Source organism: Folsomia candida, unplaced genomic scaffold (assembly GCF_002217175.1).
Source record: "Folsomia candida strain VU population unplaced genomic scaffold, ASM221717v1 Fcan01_Sc012, whole genome shotgun sequence".
Taxonomy (NCBI): domain Eukaryota; kingdom Metazoa; phylum Arthropoda; class Collembola; order Entomobryomorpha; family Isotomidae; genus Folsomia; species Folsomia candida.
The window spans coordinates 902,261-913,514 of NW_019091204.1; the positions used below are offsets into that span (position 1 = coordinate 902,261).

Consider the following 11,254-nt stretch of genomic DNA (forward strand, 5'->3'; position numbering starts at 1 on the left):
ACAAACTTACGGCCGGTTTCTTTATTTTTCGTAAGATGAGACATAGTGAAGTGAAGCCACGTAGCCTAACTTCATGGGCATCGATAATTATGTATATTGAGAGGCCTACAGAAAATATAAATCAGATCAAGTTCATTGGTCTGCTAACGTAGTGCTCGCAAATGGTATTAGCGGATTTTACTATGATCTGAAACTGATTTCCGATTAATCTTTATTACAATTCATATGCTATGCTGGGTAGATTTCCAGCTTCCATGTATTCTTCGAACGTAGCTTAAAACCATGATTCAAGAAAAAATCTATGAAAAGCTGCAGTGAAAATCATTTGATCCGACTTAGGCCCTACATAGTGGATTGCCCTACACCCTTTTAACCCATCTACATAGGGCAGTAGGGCATTGGATTCGTAAAGGGCTGTAAGGCAAGTGTGGGATGGGACAAGGCGTGGGTCTGTTGGGGTATGTAGCAGGGGAAGGGCTATGTCTTGGAAATAGGAACGTAGGGGAAAGTTGATATTTCTTTATAATTTACCTCAATATTTAAAATCATAGGTCGGAGTACTCCGGCTCCGGAGTACGTACTTGCGTACTCCGGAGGACGGAGTACGCGACTTTTTCTGGAGTACGGAGTACGCGGAGTACGCGGAGTACGGAGTACGCGGAGTACGCGGAGTACGGAGTACGCGGAGTACGCGGAGTACGGAGTACCCGGAGTACGGAGTACGCGGAGTACGGAGGAGTCTACGAAAAAGGAGCCGGCGAAAAAGGAGCCGGCGAAGAAGGAGCGTGGAAGAAGGGGCCGGGCGAAGAAGGAGCCGTGCGAAAAAAGAGCCGGGCGAAAAAGGGGCCGGGCGAAGAAGAAGCCGTACGAAAAAGGAGCCGCAGTAAACAAATGTTTATTTTTATGGTTTGCATTATAATTAGGTCAATATTTATTCTTAGGTGAGGCAAATCAGTTTGCGCTCTTATAACATGTAAGTTATTTCTGCTGTTAAATTTAGCTACAATTTTCTAAGAATACGGGTTCTTCTTAACTTTTTGTTGAATGGAAAATTCTGGAAGTTATTTCTGCTTATAAAGCTAACAGTTTTTTTAGCGGTCAGTTGTAGGTAAGACTCGGTTCCCACTTGTTGATTCCAACACTGATTCCCACTTAGTGACTATGGCGACTCCGATCCTTCTTTCCGAAATAGAAACAGCGACTCCCGGACTAAAAGTGTTCCCTGGTGCGACCCTAAAACGGTACTGTGTGACCTACAAGGGTCATTTCTACATATATAGTGAAACGGCGCACACGAAACACTTATTCAGGTAAGTCTTATTCTTGAGAAAAAATTTACGTGTTAGGTGTAATTAATTTAAAAAAATGTAAATCATAATTACAGGTGCACGGAAAACAAGAAGGGGTGTCATGGTAGGCTCCACATTTCGTGGAACTACAGATCCGTTGCGTGCGAGGAACTAGCAGGTGACGTGTCACATAATCATCCTCCGAGTGATGCGGTCTGTCAGCGTAAATACGCTCTTTGGAAAATGAAGTCAGCCGCTAAATCCTCAGCAGCTGAAGCAGCTGAAGCCGGGACTTGCCCCAGTTCCCAGAAAGACATTTTCCCATATTATGCCTGTTTTACACCCTGTATGATTTTTACGTATTTTTTACGTATTGTGGCAGACCGGCACGTAACAATAACGGGAATATGTAACGTGTAAAACACAAGTATTACTCTTGGGTTTGAGGGTCAGTTATATGCTTGTTTTATGCTCGTGTTGTATTCGATGAATACAGACGTTATATTACTGTATTATTTCTGAAATTACGATCATTTTACACATTAATTGTTTTCAAATCTGTACATATTTATTATCTCTTCAATAATCAAAAAAAATTACGCTATACAAGTTAAGTTAACAAAACTCCATTACGGCTAGGATTAATGTAATTATTTAACATCGGGATACAATAGTAACAACTAGAATCTAATCTATACGGTAACAAAACGCATTTCATAAACAACAAATTACTATTAAGTACAAAATCATTAGATAAATTTAACGACAATTTATACATACATAATTTGCTACTCTTAATCGGATACATACCCACAGTGTTTCGAGTAAGAATTTTTTGACAAATGAAGTTAGGTTTACCTATGTCATCAATTGTTATTGATTTAACGAGAACTATATTCATTTCCCCATCCAGAAAGCAATTATCACCAAACTTTGTACCAATGCTAAATTTTTCTAAAAAATATCGCCGGATTACTTTATTTTTACCTTGTACATAATTTTTGCATCTGGCGGACTTTGACTGCAAATAATCAGAATTACGGGCTTCTTCCACTCGTTTAACTATTTGCTCCAACTGAAGTTTTTTCCCTCTGACTTGTTTTTTTAAAAACTGCAAATGATTTTCGAATGGGAATGCGCTAACGTTATCCAAACTACCGAAAAGTTTTGCGTCATCTGAAATATGTAACAGGCTATGTACATTATAGACAATTTGTGTTGCTCCGTATATATTTTTCATGTCACTAACGAATTTTTCTAATAAACTTTTTGCTAAATTATTCCACTCATCCACATGAGCGTTGTTAGATAATAAAATATATACAGCTGAATGAAGCTTTAGAAAGTGGATATAGGCTTCGTCAGAAAGAATGCCACGAAAGGCCATTGGAGCTGTGTATAATAAAAGTTGTCTGAACTCTGTAGCTTTGAACCTGTTAATATCTTTTAATGAGCGCGGCTTCCTGTTAAATTCGTAAGGAACATGTTTGGAAATACGACATAAATAGTCCGAGATTTCGAAAACTTTCTTAGATTGCATACGATTTTTTATGGGCCCAGAAATCCAAATATTTAAGAGTTTACGCATAATTCCTAAATAAAAACAATGCATTGAGTCTATAACGACTTGACTAACCAATCCAACATTAAGTATCGCCAATGGTGAGTCGTACACATGATGATCAATGTCAAGTTTCGCCCTAAATGATTCATCAGATCGAAGCGTACTAGACTTAACAGAATAAATAATTCGCCCATTGTATTCACCTTCGTCAATACAGCGCTCACAAGAATGATAACCATTATGCCCTTTGCACCCCTTAATAAAACTACGCGCAGGCGCATCTGCAATAATTGCACTTATTCGAAATCTATATTTAACAGAATCAACAGTGAGCCCATTTAATTCTAAATCTCTAACCTCCTCAATAAATGGTTTTAAAAATTCTTTAACACAACATGGCTTACTCTCGCCGCAAAATAAACCGGCCAGTACTGGGGACATATTTTTGACTTGGTCAATTGTAAATAAAATTGGCCACATTTGCGTATTGCTACTCTTACACACTGGGAATCCGTCCGTGCTTACAGTTATTGACAATAAATCATTTGAATCATTTAAATTTACAAATGTTTTTAAAATGGGATATTTACATTCATTTCTAAAACTAGAACAACTAACCCTAAGAATTTGATCTTTAATACCAAAATAACTAAATTTCCCCCCTTTAATGGAAGTCACGGTTATTTTTCTCGGAGTGTGTAATAATGTTTTGGCGCATACGGGAAGAATTTCATTGTCCGGAAGATGATTATTTAAAACTGGCAATAAAGAATCTAGTGCGTTATGAGATATGTTAAATGAAATTGCCCAATGCGATAATGCATGTTTCAGGCTAACTTGAGAAGAAGCTGACGATGGTGTCAACTCAATTGAAGGACTTACTACATTTTCTAGACTGTGAATATTGCTGTTACCCAAAGAAAAATCATATTTATAGGATGGCACACTTCTTAATGGAGTAACCAAAACTTCAGGACTTATTTTACTTAACGAATTAATAGTGGACTGAACATCCTTGATGATTCTGCGGCGCTTGGATCGATATGACGACATTAGGATGAGTTATTATCTGGTGACTGTTGGGATTTCGGCGGCCGAGAATTTTGAAGCCAAGTCTGAATGAAGGCAACAATTTCTGACGTCTTGGAAGCACGGCAAACTGGATTTTCCAAAGCTCCGTCTAGTTATCAGCAAAAAAACTTATTATCTAAATTACAGTTGTACTCATGGCTTCTTTCCGCTTAGTGTAAATTAATTCTCATGTGTGCAATATTATTACACATGCCTACATATTATAAACCCCAATATTCAAAATCCTGGCATATATGCAAATGTTTAAGAAATATTTAACAACTAACCTAGAACCGCAGCAGCTAATGGAGAACTTTTGAAGCAAATTTTATTGTGAACCCCAATGTAATTTGTTTGCACCGCTAATTCTTTTGAGAATAGACGTTGCAGAATTCCAGTGACAACTTTCTGTGGTGTCTTGCCCCCAAAGGATGAAAACATGTCAACCTACATAAGCAATTGTGGATTAATAAAATTTGGCAAAACAATTTAAAATAATTATCAAATATTTGTACCAAGCTGGTTTTATGATTGTTATCAGCCATCCAGTGTTCCAAGCTTCTCATATCCGTCAGAGATTCAAGTGGCAATTTTACCGGGACATTGAGTTGCACCCTAGTTGAGGTCGATTTAGTTCGAATAAGTAGCTCTTGAATATCATCCTTTAATTCACGGACGGTAGTGAGCAGATATTTTTCGAGCGCTATATACAAAATTTAAGTTTTTGTTAATAATTTCTCGTTGACTAATTACGGAAATGACTTAAATGAGGTCTAGTACCGATCTGCCGTGTATACAAAGTTAGCAGAGTTGTCCCAGGTGGTAGTTTTCCTTCTTCAGATTCTTGGCCCAGATCGCCGTCGGCTGAATTGTTCACAATAAAGTCTTCCTCAGTTTGGAATACAGAAATTTCGATAACTTGTGATTCCCCCGGAGGCGAAAATATTTGTGAATTCACTGGCACAGATTCGGGAGGAGTGGTGACGGTTGTTGATTCCAAAAATGACCCGTGATCTGTAGGTCCTGTGAGTAATTATTAGCAGTTAATGTCAACCACTTTGCACTATAATGTGTTATCAATTAGGCACAAGTGTTTTTTTAAATAATAATATAATAAACATAACGAAAGTAGTTGTTAAGTAAAATTCCATACCTTCATCTTCGTCTGATGGTAATGCGGGCGATAACCTCAGATTGTCTTCCTCCTCTAACGATACCTCATTCCCCTTATTCTTTTTTATGCTTATCTTTCTTTCAAATATCTTTCTCTTTCGCGAAGATGTCCCCCCAGAATGATCCGATGACGACTCGAGATTTGATTCCTCCTCCGCACGTTTTTCTAGGGCTTTTCCTTCCTTCAAATCTCGAACTATAATTTATTTAACAAATTATAAATTATAATTGATGTATTAAAAGTTATAGAAGTAAATTAGCATAAACTTACCATTGCTACGTTTAAGTTGAATCGGATGCAGTTGCCAATTTTCTTGTGGAGCAGCAAGTTGACTAATTAACTTGGAAGCAATTTTATTTGCTTTGGGTCCGGCTGGCCAGTAGCAAAATTTTCTGGTAGCATCCAACCAAATTTCAGGAACAATTTGCACACTGTTATCACTGGGATCCGTAAAATGGACAATGCAAAACATTGTAAATTCAGTTAAATGAAGAGAATATTGATGGAGGATCGTTAACTAATATGAGTGCGGAAGAAGTGTGAAATGAGGGAAAATAACGGCCAACCAGAGTTGCGTCCCCTGTATTTTACCAGTCTTTTACGGACGTTTTACTGTATGAATACGGAGAAGAATATTGGGAGCCTGTCTCAGAGTTTAATGTATGTAATATATTTGTTTCTCCGTGAGTGTATTACTTTAGTCGTTTTGATTCATTAAAACTGGAGTTTAACATCGAACATTTAACACATTTCTCACTACTGTAAAACCCAAGAGTAAAACTTTGTATTTACCTCCATATTCAACTTATATTTTACTAAACCCGGTTTTTACAGCCTATCTGATCAAATACTCCCGTTTTACTGGGTTCATGTCTTTCTGGGTTTCTGTGATGTCTGACTTCGAAGTGGCTTCACGAAATGGATGGCTTCACTCCTTTCCAGAATCAGAGGCACGATCGTGTTTCTTCCATTTTCGACAAGCGAACTATCGACGCATTCAACGTAAGCCTCCCCCTTATATTTGCACTTCCGTTTTCACTTTCACTTTTCACTTTCACTTTCGTTTGAAGTTCCGGTCACTTTCACTTTTCACTTTCACTTTCGTTTGAACTTCCGGTCACTTTCACTTTCGTTTGAACTTCCGGTCACTTTCACTTTTCACTTTCACTTTCGTTTGAACTTCCGGTCGCTTTCACTTTTCACTTTCCCTTTCATTTGAACTTCCGGTAACTTTCACTTTTGGTTGATTTTGTGTTCTTTAACTCAGACGATGCAGATTTGATGGAACTTGAATCAAATGCTACCTTCTCGCTCAACCTCAGAAGTCTCATTGCTCTTGCGTTTATACCCCCATCGGATGTAAGTGCTAGTTTCGAAGAATTGCTTCGTAGTGACTTCTTTGAGGAAAACAAGGATACGTTGGATAACTACGTGAGTTATTTTCGAAATACGTGGATCGGCGCCTTTGACCCGGCAGGAACTCGGCAAACACCGATGTTCCCGATTCCACTTTGGAATTGTTATTTGAGCGTTTTACGAGGTCTTCCTAAAACCAACAACTACTGCGAGGGCTTTCATCGAGGGTTTTCGTCTATGCTTTCTGTCCACCATCCAACCCTACCAAAACTCGTCACCGGACTTTTGAAAGAACAGGCCATTACCACGTTTAAATCAGAGCAATTTGTGGCAGCAATTTTCGAAAAACCACCAAAATCAGTTATGGATCAACGGGATCGCCTGAAAACCGCCGTTGACCGGTATGGCAAAATTCCTAGAAGCGAATACATCCGCGGAATTTGTCACTGTATTGCATTGAAGTAAACTTGAGGTCTTTTTTCGTCTTGTTTTTGCAATTGTTATATATTTTATTGAATTTGATATACCATAATTGATTTGATGTTTGATAGACTTTTTATATGTATGTTATAAGAGCGCAAACTGATTTGCCTCACCTAAGAATAAATATTGACCTAATTATAATGCTAACCATAAAAATAAACATTTGTTTACTGCGGCTCCTTCTTCGCCCGGCCCCTTTTTCGCCCGGCTCTTTTTTCGCACGGCTCCTTCTTCGCCCGGCCCCTTCTTCCACGCTCCTTCTTCGCCGGCTCCTTTTTCGCCGGCTCCTTTTTCCCATACCCAGTACGGAGTACGCAAACTATCCGACCACATATGTAGAGCGGAGTACTGCGGGCTTGGAGTACGTACTCCGGCCTCCGGAGGCCGGAGTAAGCAAATTTTTCTGGAGTACGGAGTACGCGGAGTACGGAGTATGCAAGGTTAACCGGAGGCCGGAGTACTCGGAGTACGGAGTACGCGTGGCTGGCTGGAGGCCGGAGTACGCGGAGTACGGAGTACGCTAAATATCCGATCTATGTTTAAAATACAGTATGATTGTTTAGATGTCGTATGCCATGTTATGTTCAGCTTAACAAACACAAGTTTAAACTGACACTGTCTATTTAAATCCTGTATTCATATCCTGTCTATTAGAAGGATCTGAATACATTGCCCTATACTATTTTAGTAATTTGTGGTGAATGTATTTAAAGCATAATTCTCCAAAGTTTTCAAACATTTTGCCTCCCGAAAAGATTCAAAACTTCTACAATCATAAAAAGATAAGTTGCAGCAGGTCAAGCTAGAAGCGCGATACTTTATGCTTAGGTCTGAATTTTGTATCTTACGAGTAGATTTTTCAAATTTATGTTGCATAGGAGTAAGAATTAAATGATTCGACAAGCAGATCCGCCGACTATTTCAAAAGTGGAAATACTCTATTGGATTATGTTCCCCACATGAAAAGAATTAAAACTTAGCAATTTTTTCGGGCGCCAAAATATTCCCTGGGGGGTTATGAGAATAATGGGAGATTAATATGGTGCACATAGGGCACAGCATATCTATGGAACGGGTTGATGAAATTTCAAAAACAAAAATTTGTTAGACTCTCTGGATCGGTACCTCGATAGGTTTTTCGAACCGAGTTGGAATTCCGACTTTCAGGGGTTTTTCGCAGCGACGTAAGATTGACTCAAAAATTAGTTTTTCCCTATGACGAAAAAGTATGACGAAATGTTCATACGGTAGCTTTTAACCAAGTTTTACTTCGTTGCAAATTATTAGTAGTAGAATAAAGGTTAAATTACCCCAAAAGTCGAAATCGACCTGCGTGACCTTTTTCGGGGATCGAAAGGTCACAATGTCGAAGGTCATATTTCCCCATAAATGGGGTATCGCTGGAAAGGTATTGGCGAGAGGATTCAGAATATGTATACTTTGTGGGGTCTGAGACTTGATCATTTGATGGTATTAACTGCATACTGGAAAATGAAAAATTGTATTGCAGAGTTGGAATACCAGGTTAGGTTCCCGATATTCGCAGTTTTCAAGGTGGCATTTGAACTTTGCAGCTAAAATGGGTTCGTCCCTGCCGAGAACGCGTATTCCTTTTTAAACTCAAACTTAAAATGTGTTAATGTTAACACAGAATATATAAAGTATTTATGGTCATTACAATCTAAAAAATACCTCATATGACCTCTGACAGGATTGAATATAACTTGCTCCGAACAGGTTCCGCGTTCATATCGGTAAAGATAAGTCCATAGTTACATAAAAAGTCCACATTTTTGGGACATAAATATGTAAATGTGTCGAATTTATTATAGAGATACCCGCGAGGAGGATGACAGCAACAATCAGGGCTGATAAGATAAGTGTTTTCATAATTTCGAATGTCCAGTTTTCCCTGCATCTTGCAATTAAAGTAACAATTTAATATTTAAGAATGCATTTTTTCAGTTAGTACACTGTAAAGGATTAACTGTACATAACAAAATATCTCCATTTATCCTAAATAAATTGAATCCAAGTCCTCTTGTCGGGTCAGGTATTCTACATAATCAAGTCGTGGTTGTAGCCTTTAGTTGGTTTTAGTGATTATTAGAGCATGATCCTAAATATAAAATCATTGGCGTAAAATATTTGCATAAATTGGAAGAAGAAGATAAAGTAAAGATTGATGTTATTGTGTTGGTATTTATTGGTTAAGATTTACCAAACTCTCGTTAATCAAGAGGTCGGTGTTGCAAGGCAAAATGGCTGGTAACTTTGCACATTGCAAAGTAGTTTGTATATTTACGGTAATTAATTGCTACGAACGAGCGGAAGGAATGATTCTTAGAAATCTTTAACATTCTCTACTTAAAGTATAAACACTAATTATCTATCTATATTATAATTTCCAAAAGTCCGTCCCATCAAATTTTCCATCATATTCCTGCATTCTGATTGGTTTCCGGCTTTCCGAATCCGACAATTACAGTAAGGATATGATTACGGCTACAACTTTGGGAACAAGGTGTGCTTCCAATCCAAGAAGCCAGACTGTCAAAAGAATCAGCATTCCTAAGGTATTAAAGGATCAGTAACAAATAGACAGGATCTGCCATGTTTATTTTAGTTATTTTTTGGAAATGTATTTCAAAAAATTAACTTTTACAAAAATTTTAAATAAATTTAAATCGCCCAACAAGTGGAAAAGGGCAACAATTATAAGGCGTTGAAGTTTTCGATCACTACCCTTGAAGTAAGGTGTTCTGGAGTATGAACCCGTCCGATGTTTTGTTCCTGGTTAAGTTAGTTAACCTGTAACAAAACACTAAACCGTTAGCTATAACTTTATAACAATTTGTGGTGAAAACATGGTGTGTTTCGGTGGCTATGACGTTGCCTACCGTGCATTCTTTAAAGAATTCGTCTCTAAACATTTTTAATTGAATTATTATATTTTACATGTAAGTAAAATACAATAATGTAATTCAATTTATTTAACCTGACTTATGTAAGAACCAGACCCTGACATATGCATGTTTATTTTAGTTATTATTTGTAAATGTATTTCAAAAAAATTCTGTAATTTTTCTCCCATCAACTCGAAAACTTGAACGATAAAACGTTAGAATTTTCGGTCGTTGTCTTGGGAGAATGGAGTTGCTCTAACTGCCTGTGCATTACGAGAAGCGTTGTTCGGGTATGGTCAGGCACGTGTTTTTGGATTGTCTAACAATAAGTAATGTAAAGTCTAAATGATTAAACATCCTTAATCTTAAATGTTAAATCCTCCAGTGAATTAAGACTAACATTGATAATGGTGAGCATCTAGAAAGCCACGGAAAATATGACGCAGATGAAATTTATTTTGCTATAAATAGGTACTGGCAGGTTTAACGTACATGTCGTAGACTTGTTTGCAATTAAAGACGTATAATTAATATGCTTCGTATATGGTTAGCATATTTGCTCCTATACTTCGAAGGTAGATACAAACCACATGCAAAAACCTACCGGTACCAGGCTTACTTAGGACTAGAATAAAATAATACTTTCACCTTAGCGCTCTCATCCCATTTTTAGAATTAGATAAAATTATATAAAAACGCAATTTCAAATTTTTAAAATGGCAGATTAACACTAATACAAATTGCAAGAATAATGTGTCTTTTAGTCTATCAATACCCCCACATCTCTTCCATTCCTATAACCTTTGGCTTTTAAATCAGTATATTTCTCCCAACGACAACTCCATTCATGTGGATTTGTACAAACGGCGCAATATTTTTGAAAATAGCAGTACGATTATTTGTATTATCGTTCTCCTGACGTTTTGTTATATGTACATCATCTTAAAATTGTAGCGGATCTCCGGACCATCCAACGCTCGAGTCGTTGACTGTGCCGGATTTTGATCAGCTTCTATTTGTGCTTGAGTTATTGATTCTAAACCATTCGCTGACTTTTTTTACCAAACATTTTAAAAGGATTCTTTACCAGGTTGCTGAACTTGTTTGGTTTTTTTTCGTTTCTTAATTATGCTCTTTAATTGTCACTCGTTTTGGCGGCGGTGTTGCATAAAACAATTCCCGGGTTTTCCTCAATCCTGGAGATTCTGGTTTTCTATCAGTTGGTTGAGCATAAAAAGGGTGATCAGCATGTTTTTTCGGCTCATTCTTCAATGGTTGCCTATAAAATTCCTCTGGAGTTATACCATTTCCAGTTTGTTGTGTTTTCTTTGGTTTTTTCTTGTCTTTCAGGAGATGTAAGCTGCTCTCCAATGCAGTATACAAAGGATCTACTGCTTGTTCACGTCTTGCG

The 11,254-nt window shown here is 37.6% G+C and overlaps 3 protein-coding genes across 4 annotated transcripts; 2 read left to right on the forward strand and 1 right to left on the reverse strand.

The window, feature by feature from the left end:
• The first annotated feature begins 990 nt into the window (after positions 1 to 990).
• Positions 991 to 2,582, forward strand: LOC118437194. Its single transcript, XM_035856056.1, has 2 exons — positions 991 to 1,310; positions 1,385 to 2,582. The coding sequence occupies exons 1-2, from the start codon at positions 1,162 to 1,164 to the stop codon at positions 1,707 to 1,709; spliced, it is 474 nt and encodes a 157-aa protein (XP_035711949.1). The 5' UTR covers positions 991 to 1,161; the 3' UTR covers positions 1,710 to 2,582.
• On the reverse strand, positions 1,836 to 5,983 carry LOC118437193. Of its 2 annotated transcripts, none has more exons than XM_035856053.1 (6): positions 5,369 to 5,977; positions 5,078 to 5,293; positions 4,705 to 4,947; positions 4,440 to 4,627; positions 4,212 to 4,371; positions 1,836 to 4,033 (listed from the first exon to the last, which is right to left on the reverse strand). In XM_035856053.1, the coding sequence occupies exons 1-6, from the start codon at positions 5,568 to 5,570 to the stop codon at positions 3,906 to 3,908; spliced, it is 1,137 nt and encodes a 378-aa protein (XP_035711946.1). In that variant the 5' UTR covers positions 5,571 to 5,977; the 3' UTR covers positions 1,836 to 3,905. The 2 variants fall into 2 exon arrangements, with proteins under 2 accessions (XP_035711946.1, XP_035711948.1); XM_035856055.1 differs by lacking the exon at positions 1,836 to 4,033 and adding an exon at positions 4,077 to 4,138 and having other exon boundaries at positions 5,369 to 5,983.
• On the forward strand, positions 5,947 to 6,919 carry LOC118437263. The gene is made up of 2 exons (XM_035856181.1): positions 5,947 to 6,100; positions 6,366 to 6,919. The coding sequence occupies exons 1-2, from the start codon at positions 5,968 to 5,970 to the stop codon at positions 6,917 to 6,919; spliced, it is 687 nt and encodes a 228-aa protein (XP_035712074.1). The 5' UTR covers positions 5,947 to 5,967.
• The last annotated feature ends 4,335 nt before the right edge of the window (positions 6,920 to 11,254 follow it).

Coding starts and splice junctions, on each gene's coding strand:
- LOC118437194 (XM_035856056.1), top strand. CDS start 1,162: ATGGCGACTCCGATCCTTCTTTCCGAAATAGAAACAGCGACTCCCGGA. Junction 1,311..1,384: donor CACACGAAACACTTATTCAG/GTAAGTCTTATT, acceptor TCATAATTACAG/GTGCACGGAAAACAAGAAGG.
- LOC118437193 (XM_035856053.1), bottom strand. CDS start 5,570: ATGTTTTGCATTGTCCATTTTACGGATCCCAGTGATAACAGTGTGCAA. Junction 4,628..4,704: donor TTTGTATACACGGCAGATCG/GTACTAGACCTC, acceptor TTTTGTATATAG/CGCTCGAAAAATATCTGCTC. Junction 4,372..4,439: donor ACAATCATAAAACCAGCTTG/GTACAAATATTT, acceptor TTGCTTATGTAG/GTTGACATGTTTTCATCCTT.
- LOC118437263 (XM_035856181.1), top strand. CDS start 5,968: ATGTCTTTCTGGGTTTCTGTGATGTCTGACTTCGAAGTGGCTTCACGA. Junction 6,101..6,365: donor GAACTATCGACGCATTCAAC/GTAAGCCTCCCC, acceptor TCTTTAACTCAG/ACGATGCAGATTTGATGGAA.